General features: G+C 36.8%; 1 protein-coding gene across 1 annotated transcript in view; it reads left to right on the forward strand.

Moving 5' to 3' along the window:
- The first annotated feature begins 7,001 nt into the window (after positions 1–7,001).
- TSEN15 (tRNA splicing endonuclease subunit 15) overlaps positions 7,002–17,274 on the forward strand; it is a 33,908-nt gene continuing 23,635 nt past the window's right edge. Inside the window, exons 1-3 of the mRNA XM_073216890.1 lie at positions 7,002–7,178; positions 9,865–9,946; positions 10,223–10,358. Of these exons, the coding sequence (XP_073072991.1) occupies positions 7,053–7,178; positions 9,865–9,946; positions 10,223–10,358 (344 nt within the window). The 5' untranslated portion in view covers positions 7,002–7,052. The remainder of the gene's footprint in view (positions 7,179–9,864; positions 9,947–10,222; positions 10,359–17,274) is intronic.

Raw genomic sequence — 17,274 nt, forward strand, 5'->3', positions numbered from 1 at the left:
AACTTTTATAAGAACATATAGTTCTTCATTTTGTTAAATAAAATAGCAGTTGTTAATACTTTTTAGAATGAGGACTTTTTTTTAAATAAAAAAACGATCTTGTGCATGATAGTTGCATTTTTAGTAGCCACCTAAAGTACAAAATGGCGCACTCTGTTCTGGCCTCAGCCACTCCATGCAAGGACGCTTTTATACTACCCTGTATATAGGCCGCAGGGACTAGTAGGTACTGCCTTTTTCTTGGGATGAGATGGTATTGTGGGCAGTTGCTGGTGTTCCTAGAGCCTAGTATTGCAGGGTGTATTTAGTTTTCTGAATGATCTCCTTACTGATTTCTAAAAAGAAGTTGTTAATTAATTATGGCCTGGCAAAGAAGAGTGGTATTTTCCCTGATCTTAGCAGATTCTTAAAACACATATTAATAGAAAATATTTTATTAATCCTAACTGCATACATAAGATATGAAAAAAGTAGTTCATGTGTATGAGACATAATGCAGATTTAATTAGCCTCCAGAGAAAGCTTGGTGTAGTAGATCCCACAATAGATTTCATAATCTTTGCAAAATTCTATTACCCAATGGGGTAACTAATAAACATTCGGTAAAGTTGCAGGATACAAAATCAATATGCAAAAATAAGTTGCCTTTCTATACCATAGCAACAAACTATCTGAAAAAGAAAGATAATAGTCCAATAGCATCAAAAACAATAAAATATTCAGGAATAAATCTAACCAAGGAAATGAAAGATCTGTAGTCTGAGAACTGTAAGACATTGATGAAGAAATTGAGGAAGACACAAATAAATGAAAATATATCCCATGTTCATGGACTGGAAACCTTAGTATTGTTAAAATGTCCATTTTACTCAAAGCCATCTACAGACTTAATGCAATACCTATTAAGATTCCAATGGCATTTTTTACACAAATGGAAAAAAACAAACCTAAAATTCATATGGAACCGCAAAAGATCCCAATAACCAAAGCAATCCTGAAGAACAAAACTGCAGGCATCTCACTTCCTGATCTCAGACTATACAACAAAACTATACTAGTTGAAACAGTAAGGCACTGCCATAAAACAGACACATAGACTAATAGAGCAAAATTGAGAACCCAGAAATAAACCTATACATATATATGGTCAACTAATATTTAACAAGGGAGCCACAAATACTCAATGGGGATAAGATAGTCTCTTCAAGAAATGGTGTTGAGAAAACTAGATATTCACATGCAAAGTAATGAAATTGGACCTTTATCTTACACCACTCAAAAAATTAACTTGAAATGGACCAAAGACTTAAATGTAAGACACAAACTATAAAACTCCTACACAAAGACATAGTGGAAAAGCTCCTGGATATTGGCCTTGGCAATGATGTTTTTAGATAAAACAAAAAGCACAGGAAATAAAAGAAAAAACAAACAAGTAGGACTACATCAAACCAAAGAGCTTCTACCCAGCAAAAGTTAACAATCAACAAAATGAAAAGGCAGCCTATGAAATGGAGAGAATATTTACAAACCATATATATATGAAAAGTGGTCAATACCCAAAATATATAAAGAACTCATGCAACTCAATACCAAAACACATACACACAATATTCCTATTAAAAAATGAGCAAAAGACCTGAATAGACATTTTCCCAAAGAAGATATACAAATGGCCCACAAATACATGAAAAGGTGCTCAACATCTCTAATCATCAGAGAAATGTAAATCAAAACCACAGTGAGATATCACCTCACACCTATTAGAATGACTATTATCAAAAAGACGACAAGTGCTGACAAGAATGTGGAAAAAAGAGAACACTTGTATACTGTTTATGGGAAGGTCAGTTTGTAAAGCCACTATGGACAACAGTATGGAGGTTTCTGAAAAAAATTAAAAATAGAACTACCATAAGATCAAGCAATTCCACTTCTGGCTACAGACTGGAAGGAAGTTAAATCATTATCTTGAAGCCATATCAGCACCTCCGTGTTCATTGCAGCATTGTCTAGAGTAGCCAAGACATGGAAACCTAAGTGTCTGTTGATGGATAAATGGATAAAGAAAATGTGACATGTGTGTGTGTGTAAACATTATTTAGCCATGTAAAAGAAGGAAATCTTTCCATTTGTGACAACATGGATGAACCTTGAGGGGATTATGCTAATTGAAATAAATCAGACAGAGAAAGACAAATGCTATATGACCTCTTATATGTGGCATCTAAAAAAGCCACACTCATAGAAACAGAAAGTAGATTAGTGATTGCAAGGTTGCGGATGAGAGAAATAGGTGAAGATGATAAAAGGGTACAACCTTCTACTTCTAAGGTGAATAAGTTATGGGGATGTAATGTACAGTGTGGTGACTATGATTGGCAATAGACAGTTCCCAAGAGATTAGCTCTTAAAAGATCTCACCACAAAAAAGAAGAAAAAAAAGGTGGTATGTGAGATAATAGATGTGTTAACTAACCTTATTGTGGTAATCATTTCACAATACATATATATCAAATTATCACATTGTTCATTTAAAAACTTCCACAATGTTATATGTCAATTCTATCTCAGTAAGGCTGGAAAAAAATACAAGCATTTAAATATGTTCTTTAATCTCAATGGAATTGCTTTAGAAATCAATAATAGAAATACCTCTGAAGAAAATCCCCCAAATATTTAGAAATGAAGCTATACGTGTGTAAGTAACATATCCTGTGGGTCTGACAAAAAAATAAAAGAGAAAGATAAGAAAGTATAATGAACTGAATGAAAATGAAAACACAACATATCTAAGCAGTACTTAGGGGAAATTTATAGTATTCAGTTCCTGTACATGAAAAGCAGAAAAGTCTCTAATCAATGACATCAGTTTATACCAAAACCAACCAACCAACCAACCCCAAAACAAAACAAAAAACCAAAAACCCTAAAAAAAGAAAATAAAATACATCTTAAATGAGTAGAAGAAAGAACATAATAAAAATCAGAGCAGAGATGAATGAAAGAGAAAATAGAAACAACAGAAAAAAATCAACAAAAATAAAGGCTAGTTCTTTGGGAAGATATGAAAATCTGCAAGCCTCAATCCATACTTAATCCACAGAAATAAGAGAAAAGACACAAATTGTCAATATCAGGAATGGTATCATAACAGAGTTTACAGACATTAAAAGAATAATAAGGAAATATTATGAACAACTTTATGCCTATACATTTGATAAGCTAAATGAAATGGACAGATTCTTTGAAAGGCAAAAATTACCAAAGTTCATTTAACATGATATAGGTAACCTGAATAGTTCTATATCTATTTAAAAACCTAAACTATAGTTAAAAATCTATCCACAAAGAAAATCTATGTCCAGATGACATCACTGGTGAATTCTATCAAACGTTTAAGGAAGAAATGTTACCAATTCTACATAAAACGTTCTGAAAAATTGAAAAGGAAATACTACTTCTCAATTTATCACCTGAGGCCAGCATCATCCTGGTATTAGAGCCACACCTTGCAAGAAAAGTAAATTGCGTATCCATACCCCTCCATATCCCTTGAGTTGTTACTTTGTTCCAGACGTAAGCAGTGTTTTAGGAAGTTAAATACACTGTATCCTGATTTTGTAAATGGAGAATTTAGATTGCACTCTTATATTGTAAGGAATTGGAGAGAATGTATTTTGGATTATTCTAAATTCTTTTCTATATGATAGAGATCCCTCATATACTCATAAACAGAAAAATACCATTTGACCTATTTCCCTTGAAACACAGAGAATGGGAAATTGTATGCATTGTGTACAAAAGAAGGAACAAGATATATATGAACATTCTTACAATCAATGAATTAAAAGCTAACCCAGTATACTAGCTTTCAGCTTAAGATCATTATCTTATACAATACTGTGTATAAACCTTTTCCTTTTAAAACACTAGAAAATCATACCACAATTCAAAGTTCTTCTTTCCTCTTGAGACTCTAACTGAATTAGTAAGTCTCTGCCTAGACATTTCAGATTTTTTTCTTTTGTAGAAATAAAATGGACTAGCTCAGATATCAGGATGGGAAATCAGTAGAGCAAGTGCCAGATTACACTGAATTTGATTACATCCAGTACACTTGGGGAATTGTATTTGTTATTACTTACCTAGCTTTTTTAACCACTTCAGTTCTCTAATATAGGAAACTACTGAAGCATTCATAAAAGGAGAAATTCTTCAGTCTATCAGAAGCTGAAACTCTAACCTTTTCTCTAGTGGATTTCACTTTAGGTATTTTAATTCTATATTTTACACACTAGGTTCTTTAAGTGTCCCCAAGTTCTTTATTTTATTTCTTAGCCATTCCCAATCACCAAGACTTATTTATAAGTTTCATTGCTTAATATGGAAGTCAAGAGACACTCTTTTCATTCTTCACCTCTTTGTAATAGTCGGTGACATTAAAAGTCAGAAGCATTTAATATTCATGCTTAAATGTATCATGCTCTTTTTAAGCAACAGAACTTTGTCTATTTGCCAAAAGATAGCATCAACCAGTTGCTTTTTCAGTTTATGGTTCTTTCTGCATCCTTCTGGGATTTCCTAACCTTTTTCTTTTCCTGAAGCTTAAGCTGAGAATTTTCCCCTGAAAATGTTTGACCCTTGTTCACATAGTACCTGATTCTATCTGCTCTCCTAACTGATTTATGAAATTTCCCCTCTACTGGTATTAGGAACAAAAATACTGTAATGCTTCTATAAATAACCATCATCTGAACTGATTGGTATCTTTAGAGCTCAGAGAGAAAGATTTATGCACTTCTAATTACTTGAATTAATGTCAATGTTCAGTTCTTCAAGGAGTCTATTAATTTCAATGTCATTTGCTTCTTTGGGGCTTAACAGCTGCTTGGTGGAAGCAAAGGTCAATGATTTCATTCAAATGCAATACATTCTAGGGCAATTTATGAATGTGTGGTTTTACATCACATCAGGAATAGATACACTTCTCCCAGTATGCATTACTTTTTATTTTATTTTTGATGCATTCAAGCTTTTTAGCCTGATTTCAACAGTTTGACTTCCGTGTAGAATTCATTGTGTTTATTTTAGTTGGTATTCATTTGACATTTTGTGCCTGCAAATTTCTGTCTTTCATCCATTTGGGGGAAATTTTTATTTCATCAGTTTTTTTCTGCCCCATTCTCTTTCTGGCATTCCATTTACATGTATGTTAGATTATATGGCATCGTGTAGTAGGTCTCTGAGGCTCTGCTTGTTTTTTAAAAATAGTTTTTCTCTTTATTGTTCATCTTGGGTGATTTCTTAGATGATTATTCTATTTTCAAGTTCACTGAATTTTTCCTCTGTAATTTCCATTTAGTTGTTAAATCCATCCAGTGAAATCTTTTATTTGTGAAATTTTAATTTTCAGTTCCAGAATTGCCATTTAGCTTTTTTCCTTGTTCTTGGCTGAGATTTTTTTTTTTTTTGCCTCCTGAGAGTTTCATTCACTGAAAACATGTTTTGTTTTATTTCATTGAAGATAGTTATAACACTTTAAAATCTTTTTCTGTCGTTTTCAACGTTTGATCATCTCAGGGCTAGCCTCTAGAAAATGGGATTCATTTTCTTGATTTTCATGTCAGTAATCTGAATGATATCCTGGACATTATGAATGACAAGTTCTAGAGGTTCTGAGTTCCATTATTTTTTTATGATGAATGCTATCTCCTTTGTATTAGTAGGTAATTTTCTTGGCTGGATTTGAACTGCAAACTCTACATCCTGTGGGAGAGTCCTAGTCTCAGTTCAGATCTTTTGTTTTTAAACCGAACTGCTGTGATTCTGCTTCAAGTGGCTGAGGATCTGTCAGAGATGTGAGCAGGGAGGGGCTCATTTCCTTCTGGAATTTTTAATCTCTTCAGTGTTCAAAGCTTCCTGGCTTCACTTTTCTGGTTCCCCAGGGAAGAACAATTGAGAGATTTTCCACAAACATCCATGGTGCTGCCGAGCATATCTCCAGCACTGCACTTACCTTCAAGCTAAATGCCAAGGACAGGGGACTTTTTGTACAGTTCCTCTTATGCCCTTCTCCAAGCAAGCTTGCTCTTTGCATTCTGGTATATTCAGGTAGTTGCTTTTTATATTGTATACCTGTTTTATATAGAAGTGGGGTTTTTTTGTTTGTTCGTTTTGTTTTGCTGGGAAATAGTCCAGTAGGGTATTAGTCTGTCATACTTGGAAGCAGTTCTGTCCCTGTCAGGACTTCAAATCCTGAGAGAGTCATTTCTTGCCATAGTTAACTAATAGCCTAACCAGCCTCTGCTTCTACTATCGCCCCTTAGGGTCTATTCTCAACACATCAGTCAAAGGGCTTCACACATAAGAGGAATTTCCAGTGTTTCCCCGTTTCACTCATAGTAAATTTGTAAATGCTTAAAATGTTCTCCTCTGCCTGGCCAAAACTCCACATCCTTGGCTTCCAGGTCACATGCTCACGCTGGTTTGCATCCTACTTTCTGATCACTCATTCAGCAACTCTGTTCACACTTGCTCCTCTTCTCTTGAAAGGTGGGCCCACCCTAAAAATACAGTTCCTTTCAGTCCTGTCTTTTTTCTTTCTAATTTCTTCTATAGAGCTCTCCTCCGCTTTCACAGTTCAAATTTATATGACAGGGCACTGACTGAGGATTTTCCTGTTCCCAGTAATTGGAGACCTGGACACAGTACTGAAGGCAGAGGTCCTAGTATTCCCACTCTCTCAACAGAGTTGCATGTAACAGTACTGATGTAACAAGAGTTAAGGCTTCTGGGCTCTGGGTACTCTTGAGCCCTCTTCCCGCTGGCGTCTGCCCAGATCTCAACAGGCACAGAGCGGAACCAGAGTGCGTTGGCACAGGTTGCGGCTTGGTCTGCCGTAAGGAGGGGCGCATTTTATTCTCCCCGCATTATCAGGGCCCCTGGCGCGCAGGCAGCGGGCGGCGAGGAAGCGGAACGGAGACGCGCGCGCCCCTGCTTCCGGCCGGGCGTAGGACGCGGTGCACCACCGGCGCGCCGCTCCGGCCAGCATGGAGGAGCGCGGCGATTCCGAGCCCACTGCCGGCTGCAGTGGCCTGGGCCCGGGCGACGTCAGCAGCGGCGGCGGCGCCCACTCATGGGCCCCCGAGGACGCCTGGATGGGCACCCACCCTAAGGTCAGGAGGCGCGAGAGGCGCAGGGCGCTGGCCGGACCCCCGGGGCCGAACTCCCCGCCGCCTTCGGCCCTGGACTCCTTGCAGGGCCGGATCGCCGAGATGGCGCGCGAGCCTCTAGGAGGAGGACCGGTGTGCTCACCGCCTGCTGCAGACAACATTGCTTTTGTTTGTTTAAATTAGCTGAACTTTAGCTCTGAGCCCCTCCGCCCCCCGCCAGCCACGCTTAACCGGAAGGCAAGACTTTAAACCCAGCGCCTCACAAGCCAGAGTCCAATAACCACTCCACTCGTACCTGAGTTTTGCTGTCTGGACCTCGTTCTGGGGATGGTGTCATTTTACCTCACAATAACCACGCAAAAACAGTTTGTGGGCCAGGGATGAGATCTCTGTCTCAATCTCTGTGTGGATAAGGTCTGTAATGCTAAAGGTTTAGGCACAGTCACGTTAACACTTAGCCACGGGCCCTGAGTGTGTGTCTGATTTTGCCAAAGCGCAGACTAATGTGCTTTCACGTTTCTTGAAAAGCTTGAATAGGGTCTACCCTAAAGCAGAAATAACTCACATTGTGGGTGTGTTTTGCTGTATGGACAGCAAGGGAGATAAAGAGAGTTGATTGCTTGCTCGTGCCTGGCAAATTGTTGCCTTGTACCAACAAAGTTCCAAGTAATAATTGGATAGTGAATAAAAATAGGGGTTCTGTAGCAGTCTCGGACTGGTCTAGTAATCTTCAGTAGAATTGCAGTCTTCTGTGGGAGAGCAATATTTCACAGTTAATCCTCTAAAAACAGTCAAGAAAAGAAAAATTTTGAAGATACAAGTCTGAAAAAAAAGCATGATTAGAAAAGTTAGGACTCTGCACTTTTGCAAAATCAAGATGCACACTGTGGGCCCAGAGCTAAGTGTAAACCTTTGTCATTATCTTTTCAGGCTTTTATCATCTTCTCTTACTTGATTTTATCCTCCTGCTCTGTCCTGTTATTCCCCTTCCAGTTGTGGAAAACAAACAATAACATGGAGGTGTTAGTACCCCACAAAGCAGAACCATAACATGGAGAGGCAGCATTGTGGTTTAGGACCCTGAACTCAAAGTCAGGCTGCCTGAGTTTGAATCCTGTCACCAGCTTTGTGATTTTATTTATTTTGCAAGTTGTTTAACCGCAGTTATTCCTTAGTTTCCTCACTATAAAATGGGAATAATGAAAGTACCTTATATGATTGTTACAGGATTAAATTAGTTAATATTTGTAAAGCACTTGATATATGTAAGCACTAAATGAAGTATTTAAAAAGTGAAATACCAGTAACAAGTTTTTAAAACGTCATCTAGATTTGGTGGTACTATTCAGTTTTCATACTTGTAGGTTTTTCTCTTTGAAGTTAATGGCGGTATAGGCCCTGACCAAGTCCTTTTCATTTTTCTTCTTGTAGGATGCAATTCATCAAAAGCAAAGCAAAGAAAAGATACTGAGTGTTTGACTTTCCGGTTCTGCATTTTTATTATTCAATGTGAAAATTTCTTAGGTCCCTCCAGTAACATGGTATTAGGTTTATCTTCAAACAACACTTTGATTATATTATTCTCATGCTTAGAAATCCTCAGTGTTTCCTCATGGGTAAAATTCACACTTGGCCATCAAGACCTTGCAACCTGATCTCCAATTACCTTTCCAGTGCTATTTTCAAACACATTTGTGGTTTGAGGAGGACAACTAATAACACCCCTGTTCTCCTGCACCTGTACATATACATCACCAACATGAAGGGCTTTGATGAATGTCTCTTTTTTTCCAGTTCACTGTGAATTCGTAGTGATTTAGTAGAAAAGCACTGGACTAAAACCATGAAACTTGGGTTCTCTTCTTAGCTCTGACACTTAGGACGAAGCTGATGTAGGATGTGATTTTAGATTTGCACCCAGGCAGCTCTGCTGATGCCTCACCTCTGCGTTAGCCCTGCTCACCCACCCAGTCACTCATATAGCTAGAATACCTCTGGCTTCCCCTGCAGGGGTAGGCCCTTGAAAAATGTTCCCCCAATGCTGAACAGCAAGTCTTGAAAGCAGCAGAAGTTTGTTTGGCCCTTTCTTTAAAATCCAGCAATTGGATATTCCCTACTATTGAGTGAGAAGGGGTAAGGACAGAGGCCGGGAGTGGTGGTCTAGCAAACTTCACAGGCAAGTAAGAGACCAGAGCAATAAAGGCCCTCACTAACATGCCCCAACAAAAATCCTGTTAAAAAATCTCTCTATTCCTGGCAGATAGGTTTCCTTAGTCCCTTGATTATGTGTGGCTTATCCCACCTTTGTGTGAATACTCTCACTGTTACTCTACTTTCCCTGTTTACTTAAATCATACATGTCCTTCAGGGTCCATCTTGTATCCCATTACTGCCAATGAAACATTCACCAGCTAACCCACCTGCGTAGAGCTTCTCTCATCTATTATGTCATGTGATTAAAAACCTGTCATATACTGTGATTTGCCTAACAGTTGCAAGTGCGCATGTGTTTACCCTAACAATTCCAAGTTTTTTAGGAACAGGGATCAAGTGTTGATTGACTTGGAACTCCCATTATATGTAGAACTGTGTCTTATACATAATACATATTTAATGAATAGTTGTTGATTAAAAGAAAATATGAAGAGATTGTTCTTTCTCTATTTGACAATTACATTTTGATTTTCAGTATTTAGAAATGATGGAATTAGATGTAGGAGATGCCACCCAAGTTTATATAGCATTCTTGGTTTACCTGGATCTCATAGAGAGTAAGTTATTTGTTTTATTATTGTCTTGTTATTGGGACTGTGGTGGGAAGAGGGAAGTTGGATTGGGATATAACATTTATACAGTTGCTGTTAATAGTCAGTTTTATAATTTCTTCATTCATTACATTTGGAATTAGTTGGTAACAGAAAATACTAGAATAGTAAAGAGAAATAGTATCGTGAGTGATGTTTGTTCAGCAAAGTATTTGGTAAAGCTTGGAATTTTTACTTTTATTTTTGGTAAATATTATTGTCCATTCAATGATGCACTTTCAGGTAAAAGTTGGCATGAAGTAAACTGCGTGGGCTTACCAGACCTCCAGCTCATCTGCCTTGTTGGTACTGAGATAGAAGGAGAAGGGTTACAGACTGTGGTGCCTGCACCCGTCAGTGCTTCCCTCAGCCATAACAGGTGGGCAGGTGATTTTGGTCTTTTTTAACAGGTTAGTTCCTTCCCTGAATAAGCACAAGGAATCATTTAATAGAGGTAGTCATATATTTTTAAAGGAATTTAGGATGCAGGAATCATAGCTTTACCCTTAGTTATTTGAAGAATAACTTAAATATGAGTGTTTAACAAGTAGTTATGTAGCACTTACTATACAGTCAGTATTTTTTCAGAGAAGGAAAATATGTCAAAAAAATACTGTTCTTAAGCTAACAAAATATTTATGTTCTTGAAAAGGAGACAAGACTATTACTATTGAAACAACAGATACAAGATGCACCGTAATAAGTGATACAAATCATACTTGCTAGAGGAGTTGGTGAAGATTGTGATTAAATGTGCATGTTGAAGTTCAAGCTGAAGTCAAAGAAAGCATTGTGCAGCTCTTGCAACCTGTGTAAAAAATCTTAGCTACACAGAATTGGATTAAACATTTCTCTGTTTGATGACACATTCTCTGAATCAGCATCCCAAACCAAAACTAGATTCTTAATAGTAATTTATAGCTAACTTTTTGAGTCCCCTCCTTTTCTTCTTTCTACTGACCTGAAGTAATTATCATCCTAAATCCCATGCTCATTGGGAATTATTTTATTTTAGATCTTTTTAACTTTATCAAAAGGCATATAATCATTTGAGGCCCACTTTATACACTTCATGTTATATTGCCAAAATGCATACATATGTCTTGGCTGCCATATAATATTTCCTTGTAATTGTACCACAGTTTTTTTATCTACTCTTTTCATGATGGAGTATTGCTCATGTTCAAGTTCAGGGGATACTTTTAAACTGTTTTCCAAAGTGGTTGCCCCCCTTTACTTTCCACCTGCAATGTAAACAAGATCTTCTGGCTGTATTGTCTCTGACATTTAGTATTGTCAGACTTCTACATTTTTGCCAGTTTAATAGGTTTTCTCACTGTGGCCTTAATTTGCATTTCTCTGATCACTGATAATATTGAATATTTCTTTATGTATTTATTGAGAAGTGCCCATTCATATCCTTTGCCTATTGAATTGTTTGTGGTTTTCTCATTGACTTGTAGGAGTTCTTTATATATTCTTGACAATAATCTTTTTGGTTGTGTTTCCCAGTTTTTAAATCTTTCAGGTATCTTTTGATGAATAATAGTTCTTAATTTGAATATATTTATCCCATCTTTTTAAATCAACATATTTGTGTCTAGTTTAAGAAGTATTTCCTATCTAAAGTTCTAAATCTAAAAAAAGGCCACCTGTATTTTCACTAAGAATTTTAAAGGTTTTTTTTCCTTAAGGGTATAAGAGGAAGGTTAGGGACCTAGTTTTCATATGGACAACAATTTTTTTCTCCCTCCTTTCCCTGTTGTCTGACATAGTACCCTCTGTCTTTTTCTAAATCTCCATCTATGCATTGATTTTTTTTCTGGGCTCTCTTTATATTCTGTTAGTCAATGTATCTATCCTTGTGCCAATACTACATTTTCTTAACCGCTTGCTTCATAAGAAGCCCTAGTGTCTGGTCACCTAGACTCCCTTTCTGTTTTTCTTCCTCAGAAGCTTGGCAGGGAGCCTCTAAGATGGCATCTTGTAATCCAGCCTTCTGGTAGTCACACCCTGTGTAATTAATTTCCTTTCCTTGAATGTGGTCTGGACCTAGTGACTTGGTTTTAATAAATAAAATTTGGCAGAAATGATGGGATATTACTTCTAAGATTAGATTACAGAAGACGATGACTTCTGTCTCGGACCCTCTCTCTCGCTTGTTCTGAGGGAAGTCAGCTGCCCTGTGGACCGTCCTACAGAAAGGCTGAAAACAGGGGCGTGAGGGTGACTGTTGATGATGCAAGGTTCTAGAGAGATGGGGAGGGATGGATTCAAGGGAACTGCTGACGAGGTTGAGCTAGAGAAGGAGCACCTCAGCCTCTCAGAGTGTGGGGCCGGAAGAAAGGACAGATGAAAACACAGCCAAATCTGGGTGGGTAGGTAAGTAGGAAAGATGGCCAAGGACCTTAAATTCCAACATGAATGCTTTGATGAATACCTTTATTTTTCTAGTTCACTATAATTAAATGTAGAGGCTTTAATAGAAAAGCACTGGACTGAAGCCATAAGACCTGGGTTCTGGTCTTAGCCCTAAAACTTAATATTTTGTTTGATGATTGGCGACATACCCAATTTCTCTGGGTTTCAGTTTCTTTGTCTTTAATTGAGGGATTTAGATTATCAGTAGATGATATGTAAAATCTCTTCCAAATCAAAGCCACCATGATTGGTTATTTTCACTGGTATACTCCATAAAACTAAATTAAACTAATTTTTAGATCTCTATTAAATATTTTTTTGTGTGTGTGAGATTCATTATGAGGTTGGGTTTTGATATGTCAGGCTATTCATACCCTCCTTTGAGAGCCTCCTTACTGTGACATTTTTCTGTGTATTAGAGAATCACAAATAGTTTGATCAAGTTGGCATCAAATTTGGTTACTGATACTGTTTTTTACCAACATGATATCCAAGCCTTCGTATTTCTAAAACTCTTAATAATTCAGTCTTCAAAATGCTCCCTTTGTGCTTTAATAATTACTGTAATAACTATCATCCCAGCTGGTACTTGTTATATTATTGTTGACAGGAATTGCCATTTGGAATTAAACTGAACATAACCTTAATAAAATGAAATCAATAGTCTGTTTGAATCAAAACCATTTCATAAGTCTTGAAGTACAAATCTGTGTCCTTATACTAACTTCTAGTTTGTTCCAATTGTGATTATTGCTTTTCTAACTAGATTACATTAAGCTTGTTTTCTACTCTAAATAGTATGAGTTGGAAGGATAACTTAGCAATTTTACACCCTTGCATGTAATAACTCAGAGGGCTAAAGTCTTTGTGTCTTGTTTTTATACAAATATTCATAATTGTATTATGCTATGGAACAATAATATAGAAAATAATACAAATGAGGCCCAATATACACTAGATTTTTTATGCCTTTTATGGCATGAAATTTTCTAAACTCAAAAGTATACAAATAACCTTAACAAAGATTTGTGTCTGTACTTGATTTCACTCCTCAGTCTTCAACAGGAGTGATGTTTTTTAGTAGGCATACTTCTATCTATTTTTAATTCCATATGTACTTTATATATAAAATGTCATATATCAGTAATGTTGCTAGTTCAGATGTTTGTGGTTAATGTAGCAATTTTCCTTCATTGGTGACACAGAGAAGAAAATTATTGACTGAATCTTTGGCAGCCTTGTGTAGGGAAAAATTTATTCAGACATGTCCCAGAAATATTTTGGTAGGAACTTGTGAGGGTAGTTGACCATAAAAATATATATGTTTTTTAATTTAATAGAGCAAACAGCTCTTGGTTTATTCAATAATAAATCATCTACAAAAATAAATCACTCTGTTCACTTTTAAATATCATTATTTGTCAGATATATTGCTTGGGCTCTTAATCTTAACAAATATTTATCGAGTGACTATTATATATCAGGCAGTGATCTAAGTGCTGGGGATATCATGTTAATTCAGGAAAACCTTATTTTTTTTTGAGTTATTGTTGACAGACATCATTATGTTAGTTTTAGGTCTACAACATATGTATACTTAGTGAAATGATCACCACACACAGTAAGTCTAGTTAACATCTATCACCACATAGTCACAGAATTTTTTTACTTGTGATGTGAACTTTTAAAATCAACTCTCTTGGCCACTTTCATTTATGCAATACAGTATTGTTAACTGTAGTTGCCATGCTGTACATTACATCCCATGACTTATTCATTTTATAACTGGAAGCTTTTAACTGTCTTCAGCTGTTTGCCCACTCACTACCCACTGCCTCTGGCAACTACCACCTTCCTACATTATTGGTTTCTCCCACAGACTGGGAGAAAATATTTTCAGAAAAGATAGTTGATAAAGGAATGGTATCCCAGAACACATAAAGAACTCATAATTTATTAATAAGAATGCACACAACACAATTTCTAAAATACAGGCAATAGATTTGACCTGATACTGGATCCAAGAAGAGGTATGGGTGGTAAATAAGTGCATGAAAAGATGGTCAGCATCACTAGAGAGTTGCTTTTTCAAAAAATCTTTTGTTGTAAAATAAAACCAGGTACCTTAAACCATACAATACATTTGCACAGATTGAGTTATAAGGCAAACATCTTGAACCCTCAAAACCACTGCCAAGTCAAGAACCTTTCCAGCCATCTCAGAACCTCTTCCATGTGTCCTGTCCCAAGTATAACCCTCTCCTTCCCCACAAAAGTAACCACTATTCTTACTTTTAGAGTAAGAGTTTTCTTGTATTTCTCTATAGGTTAGTTGTGTCCATAAAAAAAGGCTTATTGAGATAAAGTTTATAAATAGTAGAAATCTCTCATTTTAGGTATACATTTCTGTGAGTTTTCAATATATATAGTCATATAACTAATACCACAGTTCCCCATAAACTTCCCTCCTGCTCATTTGTCATCAATTCCTATAGTTTTGTCTTTTCCAGAGTATCATATAAAAGAATCATAGCCTTTGTGTTGTGTTATGCTTCCATCAGTTGGAATAATGCTTTGGAGATTCTTCCATGTTGTTGCATGTATCAGTAGCGTGTCCCTTTTTATTGCTGAGTAGTATTCCACTGTGTGGATGTGACAGGATTTTTATCTAGTCACCAGTTGTTAGACATTTGGGTTGTTTCTAGTTTTTTGGCTTTTATAAGTGAATCTGCTGTAAATATTCTCATGTAGGTCTTTGTGTAGACATATGCTTTCATTTTTGTGGATAAATATCTAGGCATTGAATTATTAGTTTATATGATAAGTGTATTTTTAACTTTATTAAAAAAACTGCTAAACTATTTTCTAAAGTGGCTGTGCTATTTTCTCTCCCCCCGCCCCCCAGCAGTGTATGAGAATTTCAGTTGTTCTTCAGTATCAGCAACATTTTGGATTATCAGTTTATTTAATTTTAGTCCTTCAATTTGGTATGTAGATACAGTGGTACCTTGTTGTGGTTTTAAATTTGCATTTCCATAGTGATGTTGACCATCTTTTCTTTTTTTTTTTTTTTTTTTTTTTTTTTTTTTCCATGAAAGAATTTCTTTTAATGATGTTTTTTTTTTTTTTTTTTATTTTTTATTTTTTATTTTTTTTGAGAGGGCATCTCTCATATTTATTGATCAAATGGTTGTTAACAACAATAAAATTCAGTATAGGGGGGGTCAATGCTCAATGTACAATCATTAATCCATCTCAAGCCTAATTCTCGTCAGTCTCCAATCTTCTGAAGCATAACGAACAAGTTCTTACATGGTGAACGAATTCTTACAGAGTGAATAAATTCTTACATGGTGAACAGTACAAGGGCATTCATCACAGAAACTTTCGGTTTTGATCATGCAATATGACCTATAAACCATCAGGTCAAATATGAATATTCATTTGATTTTTGTACTTGATTTATATGTTGATCCCACATTTCTCCTATTATTATTATTATTTTTATTTTTAATAAAATGTTGAAGTGGTAGGTAGATGCAAGATAAAGGTAGAAAACATAGTTTAGTGCTGTAAGAAGGCAAATGTAGATGATCAGATGATCAGGTGTGTGCCTATGGACTAAGTATTAATCCAGGCTAGACAAGGGCAGCAAGACATCCACGGATGCAGAAGATTTCTCTCAAAGCAGGGGGGGTGAGGTTCTGAGCCTCACCTCTGTTGATCCCCAAATTCTCACCTGATGGCCCCCCTGCGACTGTGCCTGTCTTAGGTTGTTCCTCCCTTGAGGAATCTTACCCGTCTCTGGCTAACCAGTCATCTTCCGGGGCCATACAGGGAAATGTAAAGTTGGTAAGTGAGAGAGAAGCCATATTGTTTGCAAAGGTTAGCTTTTAACTTCTTTGCAGATTTATGCCCTGTGGCTTCTATGCCCAGCACTTGTCTCGAGGTATCTTTACCACCTGGAGGAATTATGATACTCGGTAAATTCGATATGAGGCACGAATTCTATTTAAGGTTTGTAATTAGGAAGGAAGAAGAAAAGCTATAGATGTAGCATATGAAGGAAACTTGGGAGGATTGATTATTTCTTTGACATATCTTCTTGTATAGTACCTTAAGTATGTACAGGTTTTAAACTACTAACTAATTTGCACACACATATTAACATAATAGGAATACGGTGACATAAACAAAGCAAATCTATAATTACCAGCCATCTCCAGTGAAGCCAAGAAAACCATTTAGGCACCCTAGGCATTTGTGAAAATTTATCTATGATATGATGGATATTTTCGAACTGTACTTGAACCATCAGACAAATTAAAGCAGCCCATTTCTGGGATCTGTTCACATCCCATATGTTCTTTTAACCATAGATAGTCTATAGTCATGAGATTTTGGGGTGCTACAACTTGCACCCCTCCCAACTCCTGGTTGAGTTCCAACAGTACAGATCCAGTCAAATTCGTTGTCTCACTGTATGCACATGCCAGCCTAGACATCTCCCTCCTCCTTCTTATGGCAAGTCCAGGAGACGGTGGGCTGGATGCAGCCACAACCGCAGCATCGTCCGGATCCCTGTGGAGGCTTTTTGATGATCATCCCCCGGCACGAGTCCTCCAGAGAGTGCTGATGCCGGAAGCTCCTCCTCATATCGTATCTTAGTTCATTTTCTGGGTATCCAAGCTAGGCCTTGATCTTCTGCCTAGAAACAAACAGACCCTTTGCCCACACTTTGACATGCCCTCTATACCACTGTGCAGAACTCATTGGAGGTCAGCACACAGTAACTGCTTTTTTTTTTTTTTTTTTTAATTAAGAGAAAGGAATATTATCAGAAAAGAGTACCTCCATAGCTGATCATCTGACAC

This window comes from Manis javanica, chromosome 11 (assembly GCF_040802235.1).
Source record: "Manis javanica isolate MJ-LG chromosome 11, MJ_LKY, whole genome shotgun sequence".
In the NCBI taxonomy this organism is placed as follows: Eukaryota; Metazoa; Chordata; class Mammalia; order Pholidota; family Manidae; genus Manis; species Manis javanica.